The following is a 24,631-nucleotide window of genomic DNA, read 5'->3' as shown; positions in this document are numbered from 1 at the left end:
CAACCTTTCAACCTGGCACTCCTGGCCGTCCCATACAGAGTTACTGTTCTTCTATTTTCACTAACTTCACGAACCTAATTTAGATAGAAAAAAAAATAGAACGGCAAGACAACACTATTTTTATTATATCGGAGACGATATCTGTAGCTGGAGCTTATAATCTGACTTTATTCAATTTCGCTAGCGATGCGGCAGCAATTTTGTTTTTAATCAAAATTCTGAAATCTGAAATGTACTTGCAGGATATGGAATATATCCTGTCTCCACGTGACGTATGATGACCAGTAGAAATGCAAGATTCTTGTAGGAGGCAAGATAAGTATAAATATGGCCATTTCTAGTTAAAAAGTCTCTGGCTGAGCATTATCGTGTTTTACATTGGTACTTCACTTTATTCTCCCAATTAATTCAACGCCATTGGTCCTCTTTTATAATCATATTTCATTTATCTTGGTCCAGTTATTGTTGAACTTTTTCTACATTTTAAAAGGATGTGATTGATATACTAATCGACAACCAAAGTTATATGTAAATGATTTACTACATGTATTAAAAACTGGAAATCATTAATGCAAGAATAGCAAGGGAAATATTTCTGTACTTATGTAGAACCTATTCTTTATTTTCATAATACACTTATTTATTAACACATTATATTGCACCGAAATGTAAAAGTTTTATTCGATAAAGTTTCAGTTTTGACAATCTAACTGGCCATCTAGTACAGTTAACAAAGTACCTATACAGCCAAGTTGGTATCAAATTACTTCACCATTGTCTCTAAGGATTCGAGCCCTGCTTTGTGAGTCATCCAGCCTGCTTGTGGAAGGTCAGCGGTCAGGTGCCCACCTATGCCAGAAATAGTGCCAAGAAAGGCACATGAGTCTTCCTCAACGATTGCAGATAGAAAGCTGCAATATATCTGTGCCGATGTGATGTAAAACTTTAAACATATATGTATAACATAAGATTGTCTTCAAGACCTTGGTCATTTTGTTTTTTTCTAGGGTTTATGTCCCACCAAAACAATTTAGGAATATGACAACTTTTCAGCTTTAAATGGTGAAGATGTGCCAAGGCGCACGTCATTATATGTATGGGCAGATGCCAGGGTAGAACCAACTACATTCAGTAAACTGGTTGTATTGCTTGAAAGAATTTCATGTCACTTGAAGGGTTTTATCCCCGAATAGGTGATGGCAAAACGATTTGAAAGTCAACTTCCAGCTCTGAATGTGAAAGGAATGCCTTTTAGCCACTCAGTCATGCATTGCTCTAAAATTGACAACATGTGATAAACACCATCAAATAAACATTTGAGAATGATAACAACAATGTATCTTAAAATTACTTCCTGGTATTTCCTGTTTATTCTATTCAAGATAATAGTTTTAGAATAAAGCATTGTATATCATAGAAGCAGTTGATTTATTTAGCTCCAAAATGGAAATAAAATAGGTACAGCGTGAATGTTTATTCTACAATATCTGGATACATGTCTCTCATTTTGTAATTATCTTTTTATTAAACAAAGACAATAAGTACTAATACTACAATACAATTTTTACCTTGGCTTATTTAATTCAGTAAGTGCAATCGCTTTGATTGATAAGTGAATAACTTCAATAAATTAAATATATAAGATGCAAAGAATCAAATACACATTTTGCTTTTTACATCCATTTACTTTGTCTTTATCATGTTATCGATAGGCTTCCAACTGTAAATATTAATCTAAAAAATATACAGTATGGTTGATTTAGACATATTTTGTTCATGTCATATCTTTAAGATATTGCAAATTATACTAAATTTATAAAAATACAAGTGATTAATCTACCTTTAAGCTTTAGAAACACAAGATAGAAATAAATGTTCGATTAAAACTTGTTTAATACACCCTCTCATGAATGTAACATACAAAGTGCATATAGTACATTTTAAAGAAATGAATTGGTAGGAAAAACACCCTCTCATGAATGTAACATACAAAGTGCATATAGTACATTTTAAAGAAATTGAATTGGTAGGAAAATGAAAAATAGAATAATCTGAGGCGGCCATTTTAGAATAAACTTCATAAAATATAGCAAAAAAAGTCATAAATTCATATTTTCAGACAATTCGACAGGATCTGGTTTATTTGTGTTTTTGGATTATGATAAGTCACAACAACACATTTAATGTAAGATGGCGGTATCGCAGTAGGCGTGGTGGTTGAAGATATTATTTGTATGCCCCTCCTTATTACGAGTACATTCGGTATCTCTGTAGGCTAAGAACCGCCAACCTTTTTTGAGTCAGCCGAATAATCAAGTAAAACTGGTGGTGTTCCAATCCCAATGCAGGGGGGAACAAATGATTCGTTATTAATCAACACTGAACCAAGGAAGGTGCAAGCACATTTTAAAAGATTATTTCTGTATCTCTTCCGATTCATAAAGCAAATATTTGGTTTGAACATATAGATAAATAAAGAAAGAAAAGTTGTAGCTAAACACGCCCATAAAAAGCTCATATTAAAAGTATTCAGATATATTTTTCAGGTATTTCCCGGGTTCGTTAAGTAAGATAGTTTAAATTTCATTTTAAATTATTGATATACATGGTTTCAATGTTTTATTGTTTTAACACAAGTCAATATATATAATTCCTAAATTAATATCTGCAGCGACATTACTGGCAACAAGTTTTCATCAACATTGGAGCATATTTATAATCTCGCCTACATTACAAGCTATATACACTGGGTTCTTATTCAGTTTAGGAAATGGGCGTTGAAAAGTAGATATAGAACATATCAGTGCAGGGCAAAATCCAAATTTATCTCGTGAGGAAACAAGTTTTCCCGGGACGCCCTGGAGGCACAAACAAAATTTTCAAGCGTTCTTGGTCAAACATATCAGCCCACCCTTGCTCGGAAACAAGACTGGCAACCACCTGGGCCTGGTAGGCGTCCATCCTCTTCACAACGCGTTCTTCTACAGTTACGGGACTGAACGTCGCCCAGAAAAATCGCAAATATCTGTACAGGCCCGATTTTAATGCCCCCTCACTCGGTTATTCGCATGGGCGTACACTTGTTTTATTCTTTTCATCTCCCCTTTGTTCAATAGTCATGATAAATAAGAAATTGAATATTCTTGCCTGTAAAAGTCATCTACATGTACGAGTATTTTATAAAAAATCAAGTCAATATTTCTTACTTTTGTTTTGATAACGTGATATCAGGGGGAGGTAATTGCATGATCTGATGCATCTCATTTGTCAAAATTTATAGTCTTAGTCTTCTTTCTTCACACTAAATTAAATGACCAATATTATCATTTGTTTATTTTGTCAACCATGGTCATTGTTGTATTTACAATTAACTGCTGTAACTGCTGACAGTTGTGGCAGTTAACTGCTGTAACTACCAACAGTTGTCGCAGTTTACTGCTGCAACTGCTCACTGATCAGTTCCCACTGATCTAGAGGAAAGGAAATTTTTTTAATGAAATATTTTTCTGTTTTTCCTTGTCAGCGTTGGTACATCATAAACCTGTACAACATTTCATTGGCATCCAAACTTTAACTTTTGTTGCTGAAAACACTAAGAGAACAATCCGTTATTTTCTTGCTTAGAATACAAATATTCAATATGAAAACTATGAAGAAGACTTTTTACGAAGTGTTTTTATTGCTCATCGCTTTATACAATATAGTGCAGACATATAGCCGCCAGAAAAAATTTAAAACGAGAAAACATACATTTGATTACTATAATCTTGCTACTTTTACTTCACACCGTCTGTTTAGTTTTACCATTATCTTTGTGAATTCGTAAAATTTAAGTTTATATCATATGTTTGTGTTTAATGAAAATGTATTTGTTGAATGTCAGCTAACAGTGTGATTTGAGAGAAATTTGATCAATTATTTATTTGATTTCAGAAACTTACAGACAATTTCTAATAAACTAGTATTCTTATATTAGAAAGATGTCGGACAACATTGAAAATACAAATAATTACTTGCGACTGTTTTCCATGTATCTTGACCTTGGTACCGACACGCTTCTTAGCCTGTTCTTGAAATTAATATCTGTTGACGGACACGAAGATGTATCATCTTTCCTTCATGACAGAACGAACATCCGTATCTTGTCTGAACTAAAAAAGCAGGGTGCTCTTAATCTAAATGAATTCATCTTAGTCACAGCAGCTGACCCAGTTCCGCAGAAGTTTGATATCACTCTCCTGATTAAACTTATAACTAACTTGTTTAGTAGTATCGTTTCCTTTCCGGTCAAAACGCCTCAACCAAAGGATTATTCAGTAGGTGCAGATCTTTACCGCTTGAGAAAGTTTCGAAATAAGCTTGTTCACCATCCTCTCGCTCAGATGCCACTTGAAAGGTTTAATTATCTATGGGATAAAATATCGACTACATTGTTGAGGGTTGCGCAACAAATAAGCGCTGATGTGAAAGAGGAATTGCAAGAAAGGATTTCTAAATGCATACATTCAACACTAGATAAGGACGACGCTGCAATAAAATCAAAGTTACATAAGCTACAAGAATGGAAACGAGAAGTTGAAGTGCTGAAAGAAAAGGTATGTAAAGGATAGGTAAATAATAATTATTTCAAAAGTTTAAACAAATCCTAGCAGTTCTAAAACAAATTAAGTGAAAACTTATTCATGTGTGAATGGTGTATAATGACGTTTTGATAACATTTAGAACATTTTACTCACTTCTTTTACTTCTTGCTTTATTTCAGACAGACGATTTAATCAAGGATTTAAACGGTAGGATATTCATAATCTTACTAACGCAGCAGAAATAACAAGAGCATCATTATATCTTGCCTGTGGTCTATAGTAATATGCTAAATGGTTATAATGTAATATTGGTAATTAGGGCAGGCAATAATATTGTGATGAAATAGTTAATAATTATTTTCAATGAAAAAGTTGGTAATCACTGCACAGTAACATTCCAAACTATCCAAATGTTCCCAACTTCGCATCATATATATCAGCAAGGTGAACAACTTATTAGACGATGTTCAGTCATCGAGTCGTTTATAATGCTCAATGTTATCTCACCACTTCCTTGTGCTGTTGTGTTTCTTCCTTTTTTTTTTTTTTTTTTGGTCAGTTTTAGATATCTATATATTTATGTTTATATCAGTCATGTTCACATCCATACATATACATGTACACTGCATGATTTTATTTTAAGAATTCTGCCATCCTTAAACCAGGTTTTTCCTATGGAATATTTGCCTGGCTTAGTTAGTGTCTGGCTTGGAATATTAACCACTCTTAACATACTTTGAAATTCCGAAAATAAGCTGGTTTTGAAAATAAGCCGGTCTCGAAAATAAGCCACCACTTTACTACAGGCAAAAAGGGCCCGTAAATTAGCAGCACTCAAAAATAAATCGTCCAAATTTTTGTATCAGTTAATATTTGTTTGTTATGCCAGAAAAAAACTTTTTAATGGGTAATTATCTGTAGCATCGGATTATTGTCAATAAGAAATTGTATCAGATTGTAACAAAACAGATATGTCAGAAATATAACTATTTACCGACGTGGATGTTTTAATTTAAAAAAAAAATATGGCATCCGTATCTTAAGTATTTCGGTACTCGAAAACACGCCGGATTTTAAACAGTAACTGAATATTAGTACTAAAAAAATCGCCGGACCCCCAAAAAAACTGGTTTCCATAATAAGCTGCCATATCCTAACTAAAATGTAGCTTATTTTCGGGACTACAGGGTATTACATTTAAATGAATAGTAAGTAATTCACATTTTATTTTTTTTAATATTTTGATTCCAGTCTAGTAATATAGTATAAATACACGGTATTAATTATTACGAATGTGATAAAAGTACGAGAGCTGTTACTATAAACTTAGAGAAGTTATCTTGTTTACATAATTTTAAGAAGACCGGTGGTGACTTCACACTTCAAACTTCACACTTCATACTTCACACTTCACACTTCACACTTCAAACTTCATACTTGATACTTCACACTTCAGACTTCATACTTCACACTTCACACTTCAAACTTCAGACTTCACACTTCAAACTTCAGACTTCAAACTTCACACTTCAAACTTCAAACTTCATACTTCACACTTCAAACTTCAGACTTCACACTTCAAACTTCTCACTTCAAACTTCAGACTTCACACTTCACTGCACGCTTCGCACTTCGTAGATTAAATATCACGTGACTTGACGTCATCTGCTTATTGTGTATTGGCATAGATGTGTATGCCATATCTTTTTTTAGTTTTAAGTATTATTGATTGTGTACATTTTGAATGTTCTAAGAAAATAAACGACTTTTAGAGTTTAGATTATATCACTTGTTGATATTCGAAAAATAAAGGGAACTTCACTGTCTGTCGTCTGTCCGTTCAAAATCTTCTTGAGAAAAACTATTGGAATATTTTTTTAAACCATCTCACGGGAATGATACATGGGTACGGTGTTCCGTTTGGACAATCGTGACTTTTTATTTAATACTAAACCGCGATGCACAATGACGAAAACGCGATGGTGCAATTGCACGATGGATAATGAAACAACGATGGTACGATGGTGAAAATGTGATGGCACGATGATAAAATCGCGATAATGCGATGGTACGATGGTGAAATGTCGATGTAATATCGCGTTTCATCATCGTACTATCGCGTTTTCACCATCACACCATCGTGCCATCGCGTTTTCACCATCGTGCCATCCCGTTTTCACCATCGTACCATCGTGTTTTCACCATCGTGCCATCGCGTTATCATCATCGTACCGTCGTTGTTTCACCATCGTGCCATCGCGTTTTCACCATCGTACCATATCTTTCCGGTTAGAAATGTGTAGTCCCGTACACTTGTAGTTTTGTCAACAATAGATGAATGTATCTCAATGCATTTTGTGAGACGAAATTTACCATTTAGTGTAATAGTCACATGGTATTATTCAAACTAAGCTTATTCTTGTTAGGATGTATAAAGTACATAGTGCAATGTGAAAATGAGATTGTATCAAGCCTGTATTTTACTGACACATATACTGTACTACTGCGCATGACCGCCGGAAGGCGATGGTACGATGGTGCAAATGCGATGGCACGATGGTGATAACAAGATGGTACGATGGTGATAACGCGATGGCACAATGATGAAAACGCGATGACACGATGGTAAAAACGCGATGGTACGATGATACGATGGTGAAAACGCGATGGTACGATGATGAAAAGGCGATATTACAACGACATTTCACCATCGTACCATCGCGATTTCATCATCGTGCCATCGCATTTTCACCATCGTACGATCGTTGTTTTACCATCTTGACATCGCGCCATCGCGTTTTCGTCATCGTATCATCGTGCATCGCGGTTAAGTATTAAATAAAAAGTCACGATTGTCCAAACGGAACACCGTACATGGGTGACGCACATACAAATTGCTAAAACAATTTCATTCAATGTAAAAATGTGGTTGCCATAGTAAACGAAAGGAAAAATATGTTTAAAAATCTTCATGTGTAAAACAGAAAGGCATAGAAATTAGATATATGGTGTGTGGCATTACCTAGCGGTCTTCTAGTTTTAAGGTATTCAAATCATGCCATTGGATTCAAAATTATCCAATCCGAGGGACAGTACTTTTAAACGGACTTACAAAGGAAAACCTTTTTAATATCTTCTTCTCTTACAATATATTGTACTCTACGATATTCATTCAAATTATGCCTCCGGAGTCAGAAGTAACTCAGCCATAATCATAATGCTACTTCATTATACCCAATCTCGGTAATTTCAGGTTATTCTAAAAATAGAAAAAAAAAATAAAAAGACTTCACACTTCAAACCACATTTCAAACTTCAGACTTCACACTTCAGACTTCTGACTTCACACTTCAAACTTCTGACTTCACACTTCAAACTTCACATTTCAAACTTCAGACTTCAAACTTCCCACTTCAGACTTCACACTTCATACTTCACACTTCAAACTTCACACTTCAGACTTCAAACTTCACACTTTGCACTTCATAGTTCAACTTCATACTTCACACTTCAAACTTCAAACTTCACACATCAAGCTTCATACTTCAGACTCCAAATTTCACACTTCAGACTTTCCTATTATATGTATGTGTATTAAGCATTATATATATGAAGTGTGAAGTGTGAACTGCGAAGTATGAAGTGTGAAGTCACCACCGGTCTTTCGTACGCAACCGAGTGTATTTTGTTACTGTTTAGCCATTATTCAAACATCACAAAATAAAGAAACCTCACACATGCCGGCCACATGATTATACAAAGAGATAGCTATCATTTTATCTCGTTTAAAGCATGTTTGTACATTGAGATTTTTCTCAACGATGAATTGTTATCTCATTAACTATATATCGCAACTACCAAACTGAAAGCCGACATATACATTTTCATTACAATGCCAATAGTATCTTATTAGCTACATACATATATCGCAGCTACTAAAACGAAAGTCAACAACAACTCTAGAGAGGTATAAGTTCCATAACTTTGGCTTACATCTGATTAAAAAGATAATGGATTGTCAGAACAAGGTTATCTGCTGAATCCTTATGCAAGAGTACTTACTTTTTCTGTAAGGGGTATATATATTTTTATGTCTACCTTTTAAGGTAAATTGAATGTACGAAGTTTTCTTTGTTTGATATACAAGAGAGAAAAGACTAAAACCATGTGAATCGAAAAGGTCATTTAATAATAAATGACGGAACATATAAACATGATATCATACAACAATGTATAACAAAATATCAAAATTTGTTTGAAACATACAACAAGAAATAAAATTGACAGTATATAAATTATATACTGTCTTAGTCATACTGTTGTAATATCAAAGGTTGGGTCCTTAACAACTGGAATACATAAACATGATATCATACAACAATGTATAACTAAATATCACAATTAATTGATATTAAGAACACAAATGGTATTATTTGTATACAAGTCTAAATACTAAATGACTAGCAGTATATTTGAAAATAACTTTACTGTAGAAAATGGAAATTACAATTATGTCATCAATAAGCTTAAGGGATGGGAGGGCGGGCAATGAATTTTTTCCTTTGTGTTTTAGTCCAACAAGATGGCTGACGATTTATGCATAAATTATGATAATACTAATCGGACTTTATTGTGCTTACTAATACTTGTCTGTAACATGATTCGCCCTCAGAATGGTTCGACCTATTATTCGCGTTATCATAATAAGGTTAAGAAGTAAGGTTAAACGTATCCATAAATACATTTATTTGATAATAAATTAATTTTTATGTCTACCTTTTAAGGTCAATTGAATGTACGAAGTTTTCTTTATTTGATATACAAGAGAGAAAAGACTAAAACCATGTGAATCGAAAAGGTCATTTAATAATAAATGACGGAACATATAAACATGATATCATACAACAATGTATATCAAAATATCAAAATTTGTTTGAAACATACAACAAGAAATAAAATTGACAGTATATAAATTATATACTGTCTTAGTCATACTGTTGTAATATCAAAGGTTGGGTCCTTAACAACTGGCCACAAAATTGTGGGACACAATTCCCCCCAAATTAATTTATCCTCAATGAAATAAATGCTGTATGTATGTCTGCCCGTGTGTCTGCTATGGTCTGTCTCTGTGGTTTTGTTTATCTGTCCGTCCATAACATTATGTGTTTACTCAATATCTTTTGAAGTGTCGTCACTTTGACGCTGCTTTGAGAACTCGCTTACCATCAGTTTTTGATTAACCATTAAGATTATTGCAAATGAAGGAATGCAAGAACTATAACGTCTGTCCTGCACTCTTGTTTCTTTTTACTGTAAAATTCTTTTTCTGTTGTTTATGGATAACGTTCGCAGTTACCTCAAGTGATAATTTTACACATATAACATGATTGTGTGAACGTTTATACGAGGTAAAAAAGAATTAAATGATCGTTTGTTTTTAGATAGAACTAAACTATAACAATGCTTATTACCTATACAATAAGCAACATTTTTCTTCATTTTTCAATTATAAGATTCATATAAAAAGTGATTTTCCACACGTATATCATGCCTCTTTAAATGTTTTAATGGCAAGGCCATTGCTGTAACTGAAATTTTCAAATGTTATAGGTTTTGAGTTACTAATGAAACAAACACCAAACGATACATACGTTATATCAAACTTCTCTTTGATGGCGGCAAGCTTGTACTTCTGGGGATTCTTGATCGGGAATGCGAACGTGCACAGAAGACGCTCTCAGATGTCCTCCGCCAAAACCAAGAAGCATTTTTAAACGAAATGACAAACACAGAAGACATAAACAAACGTTTGCCACCAGAAACAAGCGAAGCAGATCCATCTACATGGGACATTTCCATAATTGCATCTGTAATTCTGATTTCATTCCCCTTTTTAAGTTTGGATGAAGTTACAAAAATTGAAAGGATAAGGGACGCTAGAAATCAGTATGCTGTAACAGCATTATCCTTGGTGGCACAGGAGAGTGATGATTTATTTGAGCAGTCAGCAGTTTTAATACATAGCCTGACATCACTTTCGGCAGATCTTGAATTGCAAACTAAACAAAAGTTGGATCTCATGATACAACAATATCCGAAATTTGAGGTACACGATGGTGACACGATAGATAAATATTTGAACGAATTAGGAAAGCATGGTGCTAACATCAAAAGCATTGAAGATCTGTATAAAGGTATAATTACAACCTATTGTTGTCAAAGTAACGCTGTCACGGTCATGTCATTTCGTCGTCTGTAAACTAAATTTAATCCAGTTTGCTTTAAGAAAAGTTGTTTATTATTAGTTATTCCTAATATACTTATGAACTTCATACCATATACTTTCTTTCTTATAAAAGGGATTTACATGTATCTGTTTATAAAATTAACATAAGGCATATATTCTTTTAATAACTGGTAATTGTAGTAGATTAAAAAAGTAAAATCGTCGAAAGTTACAGAATGTTATAACAATTGTTTGCTCGATTCAGTTTTGACAAAAATACATAAGACTTAGTTTAAATTTGGTTTGCTTAAAATGAACAATGAATCATGTCGTTTTATCTATGCATTATGGCATTTGTTAATCAAAAATGATCTATTTGCTAGAAATATTTTTAGCTCACATTTCACGTAGTGACAGGGTGAGCTTTTGGTATCGCATTTAGTCCGTCCGTCCGTCGTCCGTTCACAATTTCTTGTGAACACGATAGAGACCACATTTTGCAACCGATTTTAATTAAACTAGCACACAACTTGTATTGGTATAGTATCTCGGATCCTTTCGAAAACTGGCCAGATCCCATCATGGGTTCTAGAGTTATACATGTAACCCTTCGAAGGGCCAACATTTGTTATTTTGTTTTGTGAACACGATAGAGACAACATTTTGCAATGGATTTTAATCAAACTTGCATGCAACTTGCATTGGCATAATATCTCAGTTCTTTTCGAAAACTGGCTAGATCTCATCATGGGTTCCAGAGTTATGGCCTCTTAAAGGGCCAAAATTTGCTATTTAGGCTTTTACAGCAATATAGAGACTTTATTTATGGTTTGATCTGATACAAACTTGCAAATATCTTTAGCAGCCATATATCTTGGATTCCATGATGAATCCGTCGGGTCCAAGAATAGGTTCCGGAGTTATGGCCCCTGACTGACCCATGAAAGGTAAATTTTTACCTTGTGAACACGATAGAAGTGACATGTTACATTTGATTTTAACCACACTTAAAAACAACTTAAGTCACGATCAGATCTCGGTTCTTTTCGAGAACCGGCTAGATCCCTTCATGGGTTCTAGAGTTAGTGCTCCTAAATGGGGCATTTTTTTATCTTTGCCCTTTCAGCCATATAGAGCTCTCATATGTGCTTTGATTTAAAACAAACTTGCAAAAAATGTTTATATTGATGATATCTAGGCCATGTTCGAAACTGGGTTATGTGGGGTAAAAACTAGGTCACCAGGTCAAATAAAAGGAAAAGCTTGTTAACACCCTGGAAGCCACATTTATGACCATATGTTCATGAATTTTGGTCAGAATGTTTATCTTGATGATTCCTAGCCAGTGTTGAAACTCTGTCGTATGAGGTCAAAAACTAGATCACCCGCTCAAATCAAAGGAAAAACTTGTTAACACTCTTGAGGCCACTTTTATTAACCTATCTTCATGAAACTTGGTCAAAATGTTTATCTTCATGATTCCTAGGCAAAGTTTGAAACTGGGTTATGTAAGGTCAAAAACCAGTTCGCCTGCTCAAATCAAAGGAGAAGCTTGTTAACACTGTAGAGGCCATATTCATAATCCTATCTTCATGAAACTTGTAAGAACATTTATCTTGATCATTCCCATGCCAGTTTCGAAACTGGGTCATGTTGGGTCAAAAACTAGGTCATCACTCAAATCAAAGGAAAAACTTGTTAACACTGTAGAGGCCACATCTATTACCCTATCTTCAGGATACTTGGTCAGAATGTTTATCTTGATGATTCCAAGGCCAAGTTCGAAACTGGTCAAAAACTAGTTCGCCTGCTCAAATCAAAGGAAAAGTTTGTTAACACTCTAAAGGCCATATTTATGACCCTACCTTCATGAAACTTGGTAAGAATGTTTATCGTGATAAGTCCCATGCCAGTTTTGAAACTCGGTCATGTGGGGTCAAAAACTAGGTCGCTACTTAAATCAAAGTAAAAACTTGTCAACACTGTAGAGGCCACATCTATGACCCTATCTTCATGATACTTAATACAGAATGTTTATCTTGATGATTCCAAGGCCAAGTTTAACAGGTAAGCGATATAGGGTCATCATGACCCTCTTGTTTATGATTACTATCATTGTTTACAGAGCATATGGATCAATTGAGAAATACTTTACGGGAAATGAATGAGAACGGTATACACTTCAAAACTCCACACGGTAAATGTTTTGTGTTATCATTTTGGCCATATTCTTAGGGCGGTTTTAATGTGTTATGAAATGTCGGTGTTTACTGTTTAGAATGTGCTTTCCATATTGCTGAATTCGTATTGCTGAATTTTCATTAATTTTGTTTGTTTTGGGTTTAACGCCGTTTCAATAGTATTTCAGTTATGTAACGGCGGGCTGTTAACCTAACCGGCGTTCCTGGATTCTGTACCAGTACAAACATGTTCTCCGCAAGTAATTGCCAACTTGCCCGCATGAATCAGAGGTTGAGGACGAATGATGTCAGACACACTGTCTTTTATCAAATCGTCACGGAGGACATACGCCCGGCCCGGGGATCGAAATTGCAGCCCCGAGATCCGTAGATCTGCGCTCTCCATATTGAGCTACGCGGGTTGGCTTTCATTAATTGTCCACAATAAACTGGATATGGCATAATCAGTTTTGAATATATGTTCTGTTATGCAGTAGTGTGATTGACTTTACTGCTTTAAACTGAACGAGAATGATATATTGTTATGTTTCAAACTGCAGTAAAAAGAATGTGTTCAAAATAATGTACATCACATTTCATTTTCTTGGTCAAAACTGAAATTACCATCTAAGATTCAACGTAGGGAAAAAATCAGGCGACTGTAAACGTTGTCTTCAATCGGTATTAATTTATCTGCCTCTTATTTGCAGAAATTCAGATAAAATTAGTCACAGTGTGCGAAGAAGAGGAAACGAAAAGAAATGCTGAGGATACACTAGAAAAGGTTTACAATACTGCTCTTGCAAATGATGGAGTCAATACAAGCCTTTCACCTTCTAATCATTTGGATAAAGAAGTTGAAACGCTGATCAGACGCTTTTCAGGCCATCCTGACGTTACAGCGTCTGGAATCAAAAGGAATTGTATAACACTTTTCCTGTCCTGCTCATCGTGTCAAGGAATTCTTCATGTGATAGACTATATAGGTAGTCAGCATTTTGAAAAAATACAAAGCAGAATTTCAGATGAATTATCCTACATGTATGGAGAGGCTTTCGCAGTGCGAGGAAATATCCCTTTAGAAAGCATATGTGGCGTGTTAAAAGATCCACGTAAGTTGAATGCAAAAGATTCTTTCAGATGGACATAACTTTTAACAGTTTTGCTTCACGTTTTTCAGTTATTCATTGCATCAAACGTTGGATTACATTCTGAAAAATTCACTGCTAAAACGTGATATTATCAAATGCAGTTTCTCAGCTACAGAAGTACACTTATACACGGAAGAATAAGGATATGATAAAAAATTTGTATAATTTATCAATTATAGAAGTATCTAACAAAAGTTATAATCCAGTATGATTTGTTTTAAAATTACTTTCTACAGGTAACGAAAGAGGTCAAGTAGAAGGTGGATTGAGTGTTGCCATTGAATGTTCGTCCTCAGAAGGAATTCGGCATGTATTATCTTTGCTTAGTGACAATGAAACGACGAACAGTTTCAATCACATATCCGATATGTTGTCTTCAAAGTATGATAAGAAAGTATCTGTACAGGGTTTCGCAGATTTGAAAGTACTTTCGGATCTATATGAAGAAACAGGTATCATTTATGCTAAACTTAATAGTATTTGTTTTAGCAGAAATGTTATTATATTTGTTGTGTAAGAAATGCATTCAAAATATCTTTTAATCTAAATTTGTTCGCACCTTAATTTTTGCCCGTACCAAAACGTTCAATGTATCGCCAATGTGTATGCTATACATTCAGCCATGATTCGAGGCATACATTGAAAAAAATCTCTCATTTCCGAAATTGTTGTTCATCGAAACGTCAAATTTCTCAATTTGTTTGTTTTGACATTGTATTTACATTAGATACCGACACATCTGACTCCTTAAAAGATCTTAACGAAGATGACTGGCTATGCGCGCAAAATATAACTGACGTCGAAGGTAATGTTACGCCAACGTATTTGGAAACTGAATCACAGACACTTAGAGAAAGTAGGAGTAAAAGAGATAGCGTACGTACAGAGCAGGTATGTGACCCTTTGTTTTTCATTAAAGAGATTTGAACTGGCTTTGTTATTTCTTTTTTTACATTCGCTTTGTTTAATTTGAGATTTGTGGAAGACTCACAGTCAGATAAGAAGCCGAATCCAGAACACGGTATGTATGAAAAGAGAAATTTATTTTATATACATCCGAAGTTCGCTTTAACAACCGTATTGCAATATCAATGAACACATAAAAAAACATGTCGATCAAGAGAACGTTGGGACTCTTTTAATTGTTCCGACTGAAGAAAAAGTGAATGATATAGCAAGTAAATATGTACTAATGAATTATACAGCAATTGATAAAGTCCGTATATTAGTTTCCGTCAAAATAAATTTACAGTCTAATATAAGATAAGATAATATATTTAGACATGATAATACAGATAAACTACAAATTATAAACAGAGTTTAGCAAAGAAGAAGATGGAGTTTTAACAGAAACCGAATTGCAGTACCAAGATGAAGACGTCCAGATGGGTACAGGAACCATAGAAGAAGACGAATCGCAATTTAACATGGTAGTAATATGGATATTTTAAGCTGTCATGATGGCATATGTGTATAACTATGTTTTCAAATGTGTTAGCTTTTATTTACAATTTGTAATGACGGTTAGTAAGATAGTTTGCAAGGGGTCATCCTTACGAAGGAGAAAGCACATTTGAAGTCGCTTAAGAACTCGCTTTTCTTTATGAAACGAAATATATATCAGATCGATAAACATGACGCAGCTGTTCTTATACTCAATTTTTCGTAGAATACTTTGTTCGATCGGACAAATTTCATGTTAAGAATTTTCTGCTAAAATGTTCTTACATGATGTATTTTGTAAGAATCACCTAAGGTTCGAACGTTTTCAAAGGAAGTAAATGGAATGTATTTTTTATTTGGAGAAAAATCGTTTTTATGAATGGATGCTGTCAAAATAACGACGTGTGTAGTTTAGATATTTCACACATTTATCGTAACATAATACTGATAAAACCAGGACAGGGAGGACTATAGGTACGCCGCCGTTCATCTGTGTTATTCCAGCTGTCCTATGCCTGTCGGAATAAACGTGATACTGAGATAGCTTAAAAGAATATAAGGTATTTTAAATAACACTTTGTGTGATGAGAAATACCATATAGAAAATTAGACATGTAGCTGTATTCTATTACTACAGAACATCAAGGTTGCTATCATGGTAATTTAATAGTCCTTTGAAAAGATTTTTTTTCAAAAAATATTCTACAAAGATAGAAGGTTTTATAGAAACTTACATTTGTTTCCCTTTTCTGCCCTAGTCCGTCTGTCTCAAAGATGTTGGATGATATCGTATATGAAACTTGAAAAAGGTTAATCCTTGCTTATAACTTATGGAAAATGTTGAGCGTTTTTACGTCATTTCGTTATCCATTTCTTCGGCAGTCTGTCTTTCTGTCACTAGATCATTAGAGAAGACTTTTAAAGTACAAAAGATTTTTGTCATCTTGTACATGTCTAGGAGGCAATACAGAAAATATGTACGTCATTGCCTGTATGTGTCCTACTGTCCAAAACACTATTCAGCTTTTAACATTTAAAAGTATAGGAGAGCTTTATTTATACATCATTGGCAATTTGGAAAGTATGCATGTCCTTATATTTTGTTGCAGTATTTAAGAAAGGACACTGTCAATAATATGCAAGCCGTTGTATTTTGCCTTGCTTCGTGTAAACTTAGTAGGAGACTGTAATTACTCAAACATACATATTTATTGATCAAAACTGAAAAAAAAAACTGAAGGCAGCTGAATGAATATATTCAAGTCGCCTAAGGAAAATAAGCTTTGATTTTATCTATTCTTTCTTTAATTTCATAATAAAGTTACATGTACCAAATCTGTCTTGTGTTCAGGTAGCATAGAAAATGAATGGTTTAATTTTTAGTTTAGCTCAGTTGTAATATTGTGACTGTAAATATTAGAGTTGATTTCACTAGAAGTAATATGTAATTCTTCAAAAGGAGAAAACAAATAACATTTAACGTAACACGTTCTAAACAAATTTTCCAGAACTACACTTAAGCGGGTGCCATCCACTGATATACTTATCAAACCTCTCCATTGCTCCTTTAATGAAATTGTCGATGCAATCTATGAAGTCTATCACTGTGTACATTTTCTATGTAATGTCGCCGCTATGATAGCAATCAGTTTTGTTTGCCTCTATTTTAGAATAATATAAAGGAGACAGCTCAAATTTTGTATGAACTGCAAAACCGAGTCGGCAAAATAAAAAATGTAAGTAAATAATATTTCCAAAACCATCTATGCTATATAATATTTTTTGTTTGACTTGCTCTGTTATTGATAAGAGGTTAACCATATAAGCACTGAAAAATATACAGAGTTTGACATTAAGGTGTATATGATGCAAAAATATAGGTATATAATATAATTATTATACCTCACATAAATGTCCAATGCAAATTTCCCATTAGTTTAACTTGAATAATATATCATATTCCCCAGTGATTTTATATCACATGCGCAAAATCGTTATTTTCAATTCCTGCGCAGGTGATATGATCCATAATTTCATATCGCATGCGCAACAGCGTTATTTTGTTTTTCTGCGCATGTGATATTATTTTTTTCATATCACCCGTTGAGAGATTGATACTTTCGCATTGATTAAAGACTGAGTCGATAAATTTTCAGACGAGGCGCTTATATAATTATACTTTAGGATTAAATTAACCTCTTTTGGCATGTGCGAACACGGCCGAATTTTCTTTTTTATGCTAAGTGCAAAATATTTCGAAAACAAATTTTCATCAAATATCGAATCGAAACTACCACAATAAGTTTGGAAATGATCTAACTAAGAAAATGAGTGCTCACACATATATGTTTCGTTTAGCAAAAAAGAAAGTTATCGCCGTTTTCCAAATGCTACTGATTGATACAATGTTGAAATATAATAATAAATATAGAGGTCAGCGATATGTAAACGTCTCGACTAAATCTATCAAAAAAGTCTTATTACACAGCAAAGTCGCCACAAATTATGAGTGCTGACAAGTAAAGAGTCTTTAATTCTGTCTTCATTATTTGGTTAGTAACTACTTTTTAATGTTAAATGAATTATTATGTTGATTTTCTAGTAAATATATCTATCGGTATAATAAAATAAATATTGCATTCCTGAGAGGGTGATATAAAAATGTTCACCCCTCGAAATATGAATATAGACCTCGGCTGGCGCCTCGGTCAATATTCATATATCTCGCGGTGAACATTTTTCATATCACCCTCTCAGGAATCCAATATTTATATAATAGTAAGCATTTAGCTGATGTAAATATTCAATTGTGATATATTCGAGTACATATAACTTGAGACTTGAGTCTGTTTTATGTATTTAGTCAGTTTTTTCTGATAGATCAATTTTAATTCAGGAAATTGTAACCACAGCGAACGAAGTGTCCTCATTATATGTCGATAAAACATCTGTACCCGTAAGTTCTGGTAAGTTACGGTACGTTATATTGCTGTGTTACTGAAAACTCTACATTATCTATATTTTAAGAGAAAATAAGAACTATAACTACATATATATATAAATATGATGGTCTGTAGCTTGTTAGTAAAATATCATATTGCATGAAGTGTTTTAATGTAACACTCATGAGAGGAAAGTAATATGGAGTGGGCTATTGACTTTTAAATAGCTCAGTGGTAGAGTGTCCACTTTAAGTGCGGAAAGATTGAGGTTTGATCCATTGACGCGTCATACCAGATACGTCAAAAATGGTACACTTGGCACTAAAAGCCTACCTTAACCTACCAGCTGAACCTGAAGTATAGTTTTTGAACTTAAATTCATATTTGCATATTACAGTCGAGTCGCAACATCAAAAAGGTATAACAGAGTCTATACTGATTGAAGATAAACGAAATCAGCCATATTCAGAAGACCATGAAAAAGATGATACATCAAAGGAAATGTCTCCAAGTCTTTTATCCGAAATCAATGAGGTATGATCAAGGCTTACATTATCAAATTAGAAAATGAGTTTATTCTTGTGTTGCTAGAGCACCGCTTTAAAGTCCATGCTTTTTGTCCATTTGTCTTTTGCCTGTCATTCTGCCTGTCTGTCAGTGAAAAACTAATCGCCGGTTCTTAACTAAGCCATATTCCGATTTTAGTTAAACTGTTTGCGATGTTCAGTTCAAGGTTAATATCAGCACGGGTCAAAAAGCATTAAAATACTGCAAGTTTTAGGCCTAGTACTTAGTAACCCTTACTTAGTAATCCTTATTCCAATATCATTTTGATATGTTCTATGTTATTTGTTTTTCATTTTTTGTTGGGTTTAACGTCGCACCGACACAGTCATAGGTCATATGGCGACTTTCCAGCTTTTATTGTGGATGAAGACCCTAGGTGCCCCTCCGTCCATTATTTCATCATGGGGGGACCTGGGTAGAATCACAGACCTTCCGTATGCCAGCTGGATGGTTTCTACACATCAAGAATTCAACGCTCTGCGTGAGGCTCTAGCCAACATCGGTGAGGGACAGTGACGTTAACCAATCGACCAAGAGGTCCATGCTCTATACGTGCTCTCATTTAAAATACAGGACCTAAAAGATGTGCAGACTAAATATCTATATAATATATGTACTTTTACAACAAAATTGTAACTAAAAGATATGTATTTTCCCATCTGTATAAACTTAAGAAGTTGCATTAGGTACTCATATTATTATGAACGAATCTGAGTAAAGGTTCTTACCTACCTGCGCATTGTTTTAAGTTGCATCTGTTACATTTTTATACCTTGTTACTAATGAGTTGTCAGCTGTTTATTGCAATGTGTGATACGACATGTTAAGGATACTCTACGTAGATACCTGACATTTCTTGGGGGGTTTTTTTACCTAATTTTGACATTATAACTTCCTCTGTCAGATGCCAAAAATGCATTTAAGATTCAAATATAAAACCGTTATTTGATTACTTTTCATGACAAGCTATTATCATTTGACTTGTGTTAACCGCTTGAGTCTGTATATAAATTTTGACATGGTATTTTTCGAACCAGCAGTTAAGCATTAGATTTAACGAATATGTTAACTTAATGATAACGCGAAAATGAAAAGCAAGAAAGGGGGCTCTTGGCTCTTGTTGTTTCATTGCTTTGATGTAACCTAAATAATATGGGCGGTTTTCATCAGATAAATATAACGGACATATGTTTGGTCTTATCAATAATAGACACGTGAATATTGAATGAACTCTGAAACCAATTAATACATAATTTATAAAATTGTTAATAGCTATATTAGGACAGTCCCGTCATTAATAAAGGAGGAGTCAACCTTTTGTTCATAGAATACATTTTTATTTTTTCTCTAAAGATTTGCATTTCTGTGAAGTGTTTTCAGCTGCATATACAAACTTTGCTGATTTCCTGTGTCTGGGATACATGCTGGGTGCATTAATCAATTCACAAAACATTTTGTGTTTACGACTTTTATTAAGATTTTAGACATTGGTATGATTTAATTATCAATCGGTAAGCAAAGTTCACAAATTACAAATAGTCAGGCCTTTTCTACAGAAAATATTAGAAATGTTTTCATTTAACACAGTCAGGAGTATGAATGGCCTTTTAGTTAAATTGTTCTATAATTTTATGCTTATAACATAACGCTCAAATAATGAACTGTTCATTTTAATACTGCAATATCCTCCGGACATGAGGTAAGCATAAACATAAATACTAAAGTATAATTTAACTTGTATGTACTTGATATCTCCGTAGATATATTGTAAAGCTAAATTAATTGCTTTTAGAGTACATGTGCGTCATTGAAACAAACACTAAAAGAAATGAAGAGTATTATATCGAGACTAACAGACTGTGTTTCAACGTGGAAAGACAACTTTAAGTTAGTTTATGTTGGACTTGCAGATTACCAAGAAATAGACGAGATTGCTTCCAGGTATAGTGATTGACAACGACTGACTTCCATGTACATGTATACTGGAACATTATTTTTGTTTTGAATAAACGGCATCATATACGTATTTTGCTCATTAGTGCATTGCATGTAGTATGAATTGTTAAAGAGTATGATTGGGTTTGAAAGGGAATTCAGTTGTAAGCTTAAAGCAGCTTCTAACTATTAATTTGATAATAAACATGTTGATAAACTGAGGTATACCAGCTTTTCCTGTTTTAAATTCTTTTCAAATTCAGATGCAGCCGAATTGGGAGGTACATTCATGACCTGCATCATGAAATTCTTCCATTATTGTTCAATATCCATGTAGAATGTGGATGGGCTACGAAAGAACTAGACATTTATGAGCACAAGTTGGACAGTTTGTTTAATGACTTCACAAAAAGGTTAGTACAATCATAGTACAATGTATTTACGTTAGTCCAAAAGATTAGAGGGAATGCTATTATTGTCCTTACTTTTTGTTTTGCTTCACTGTTAAACACAGTTACTTATTAATCAGATTCCAAGCCAGGAAACTAATATCTTACGATCAATAGACCAATATCATTTGTATATCGGACAGATATCATTATCATTACATCACGAAAATGAATTAATATGGTTAATATGTTCACATTTAGCAGACTTTGGGTCTTTGTTTGACCTATCTGCTAACTAAGCGACATCTATCTGATATGAGCATGCAGTACAAGTTATCAACAAGAAAAGCAATCGTTGCATAAGGATTTTTTTTTCATCTGGACAATAACAGAACATCGCAAGAAATTACTTCAGCAAAAGAACTTATGTTATTAAATGAAAACATCAACTATATTTTCCGTACCTTCATTCACTTTATTTCGGAATTGATTTGTTACAGTAAAATTAATCTTATTTTCTACGGTTTAAAGACAAAGAATGAAAACCTTAGATCAACCCTTAGTAACTATATATGTTGTACACAAGTAAAGCGATCCAACACAGTTTTTATTACTATGGAAATTTATCAATAAAAATATGTTACAATACTATTATATAGAGATACAATTTCCTTAATATAGCAATAGTTATAGCATAAATGGTCCAAAACTTTATGTTACATTAAGAAATCATGTTACAGTCTCTTCATTTTAAAACATTTAACGGTGCGATTGAGCTTAACGTTATGAGGTTTGCATAGCCCAGATCTGAATCTTATAACAACAACAGAAATACCCGAGAAAGAAAGAAGCCAATAAGAAAATAAGAAAGTCATTTATTCCTTTCATAAGACAATATTATATTTTCTATAAAAAGAACAAAGCAAAAGTGCACTAAATATGGCTCCCGCCATAATGAGAAAAATAACTGAGGTATCTGTGTTAGGAAGTGGGCAAAAAGAATATTTTTGTTTAATTAAAGTAGCTCTGGCACTGCTAACCATGCGCAATGTCCCAAACCCTCCAATGCAAATTGATCATGATATCATTATCACCAGTTGACAGAGTAATAGCTTTGTTGTAACCGTTCGTTCTATCCGCAACCTGTGCTAGTTGGGGTTGTGCGATAGAGCATGGTTAGCTTCATACATATTTCAGCGCAAGAGGCTGTCGACACAAGGGTCCTTAATTGAATACCAGCAGATATACAAATCTTTTTCTATATATTCGATCGGATCATAACGCACAGTCAGTGATAATGTATGATACCAAGGGACAGAATATGGAATAGATGAAAGCTTTTCTTGTAATGACCTGTAGACAATCGTGTGGCGATCAAATTCAAAGTACTATATTTGAAGTGTTGGACTGAAAAAATATTCACCATTTTATATAACTTTTTTCTCTATATCAGAAAATTAATTTGTTTGTGTTTATTAGTATTTCAGAAAATTAATGTACGTGTATCATTACTATGTTCGATATAAAAAATAATAGCACACGTAAAACTGGTCAGAAGTTTTCATAAATACATTTTAACATTTCAAAGCTTTATTAAATTTGTAGCATTTGAGATAAAATCATTTATTCCCATTGTTTCAGATGCTTGTATTTTAGGTAATTTACAAATTATGCCGTGGCTTCAATTAATGCAGAGGATTAAAATGTTTATGTAAAAAAAGTTAATGATGACAGTTTGCATCTTTTAAAATCTTTAACAGTTTCAACAAAGTAGGTCGATCTTTGTCTTGAAATACTGGTCAATTAGAGCATTCACTGCATAAGAAGCAACACACACCAGAACGTGAAACAAATTATCTGATACCTTATGAATTTCAGTACGTTTCTCGTCACTGAACAGGACAATTGTTTCATCAGAATGGACGGGAGGAAACACCTTCCTGTTTTGACCGTCAGGTAATTATATTACGTTTGGCGTTAGTAAATTAACATTGAGATGTGGTAATCTATATACGTATGTACTAAATCGAACTTTAGATAAATAAAGAGATGTTTGGAATTGCATCAGCAGTTTTCATAATTAGTCCAGTTGCTTCAGCATTTTCAAAATAGTATAGAATTCTCACGCAATATAATTATACTTCATTTTACAGGATTCTAGCGGCCGAAAATTTGCCGCCACATTTCGATAAAATAGAGGCAATGCTGCTCTCCGAAAGCGACATAAATGATAGTTTTGATGGCAACGACGATATGAAACAGTTTTCAATGAAAGCGAAAGAGAGAAGTCTCCATCTGACATCAAACCAAATCTATTTCACACCCACAAGACACGCAAGCTTTAGAAAGTTGAAAATAAAGAATAAATACCCTCCGGAAGAGTTCACCTCAGGCGAACAGGAGTACAAAGTGAAATATAGAACAGTTTTTACAACAACACTCGCTGACAGGCCATACTGGGTAAAATAATAGATTGTTTTGCAGTTATTATAATGTACTACAGTTGAAATAGAATATTGCATTTTGACATCATCAAATATTTCGTTAGATATTGTAAGAAGAGAATCAAAATGGTCCCGAGTCGCTCATTTGACCTTGACTTTTTGACCATATAAGCTATGATGATCCATTTCCAAACGTGTCCTATATGTCATTAAGGCACATATTTTGGCCATGTTTCATGTAGAACAGGTAGAAAATGTGGGCTCTAGAATGTTAAAAAGGTTTTTCTAGTAGTTACCTTCTAGTGACATTCTTTCTGTCTCCATACTGATCTAGGCTTCATCAATACAAACATTCTGACCAGGGTTCATGTAGATTACAATGTTCACAAGATTTTTCTATTTTGACCTAATGATCTACTTTTTGGCTCTAGATGACCAATTTTGTTACCTGTATCACCCGTAATAAATAAGATTATTCTGATCATGATTCATACATACACGGTTGAAAATATGGTCTCTAGTTTTTAAGGTTATATTATAATTTTACCTAGTGGCCATTTAGTCTATTCCGGATGACCCAGTTTCAAACTCATTCTAGATAATATAGATAATATAAAAACAAACATTATGACTAATACTTACCAATTAGAAAATATGACCTCTAGAGAGTTAGCATGGACTTTCTATGATTTGACCTTGTTACCTAGAAATATCAGATATTTTAAGTACAAAATATGAGATAGCATTTAAACCAAGATGATCCAATTT

At 33.7% G+C, this 24,631-nt stretch overlaps 1 protein-coding gene across 1 annotated transcript in view; it reads left to right on the top strand.

Moving 5' to 3' along the window:
* The first annotated feature begins 289 nt into the window (after nucleotides 1-289).
* LOC128549064 (uncharacterized) overlaps nucleotides 290-24,631 on the top strand; it is a 38,358-nt gene continuing 14,016 nt past the window's right edge. Inside the window, exons 1-16 of the mRNA XM_053525158.1 lie at nucleotides 290-4,595; nucleotides 4,763-4,790; nucleotides 10,197-10,780; nucleotides 12,938-13,009; nucleotides 13,703-14,104; nucleotides 14,380-14,595; nucleotides 14,871-15,034; nucleotides 15,116-15,164; nucleotides 15,461-15,573; nucleotides 17,257-17,322; nucleotides 18,483-18,552; nucleotides 18,926-19,062; nucleotides 20,888-21,036; nucleotides 21,294-21,443; nucleotides 23,298-23,375; nucleotides 23,573-23,879. Of these exons, the coding sequence (XP_053381133.1) occupies nucleotides 10,366-10,780; nucleotides 12,938-13,009; nucleotides 13,703-14,104; nucleotides 14,380-14,595; nucleotides 14,871-15,034; nucleotides 15,116-15,164; nucleotides 15,461-15,573; nucleotides 17,257-17,322; nucleotides 18,483-18,552; nucleotides 18,926-19,062; nucleotides 20,888-21,036; nucleotides 21,294-21,443; nucleotides 23,298-23,375; nucleotides 23,573-23,879 (2,388 nt within the window). The 5' untranslated portion in view covers nucleotides 290-4,595; nucleotides 4,763-4,790; nucleotides 10,197-10,365. The remainder of the gene's footprint in view (nucleotides 4,596-4,762; nucleotides 4,791-10,196; nucleotides 10,781-12,937; nucleotides 13,010-13,702; nucleotides 14,105-14,379; nucleotides 14,596-14,870; nucleotides 15,035-15,115; nucleotides 15,165-15,460; nucleotides 15,574-17,256; nucleotides 17,323-18,482; nucleotides 18,553-18,925; nucleotides 19,063-20,887; nucleotides 21,037-21,293; nucleotides 21,444-23,297; nucleotides 23,376-23,572; nucleotides 23,880-24,631) is intronic.

The sequence above is a fragment of the Mercenaria mercenaria genome, chromosome 15 (assembly GCF_021730395.1).
Source record: "Mercenaria mercenaria strain notata chromosome 15, MADL_Memer_1, whole genome shotgun sequence".
Taxonomy (NCBI): domain Eukaryota; kingdom Metazoa; phylum Mollusca; class Bivalvia; order Venerida; family Veneridae; genus Mercenaria; species Mercenaria mercenaria.
This window is presented reverse-complemented; position numbering and strand designations above follow the sequence as displayed.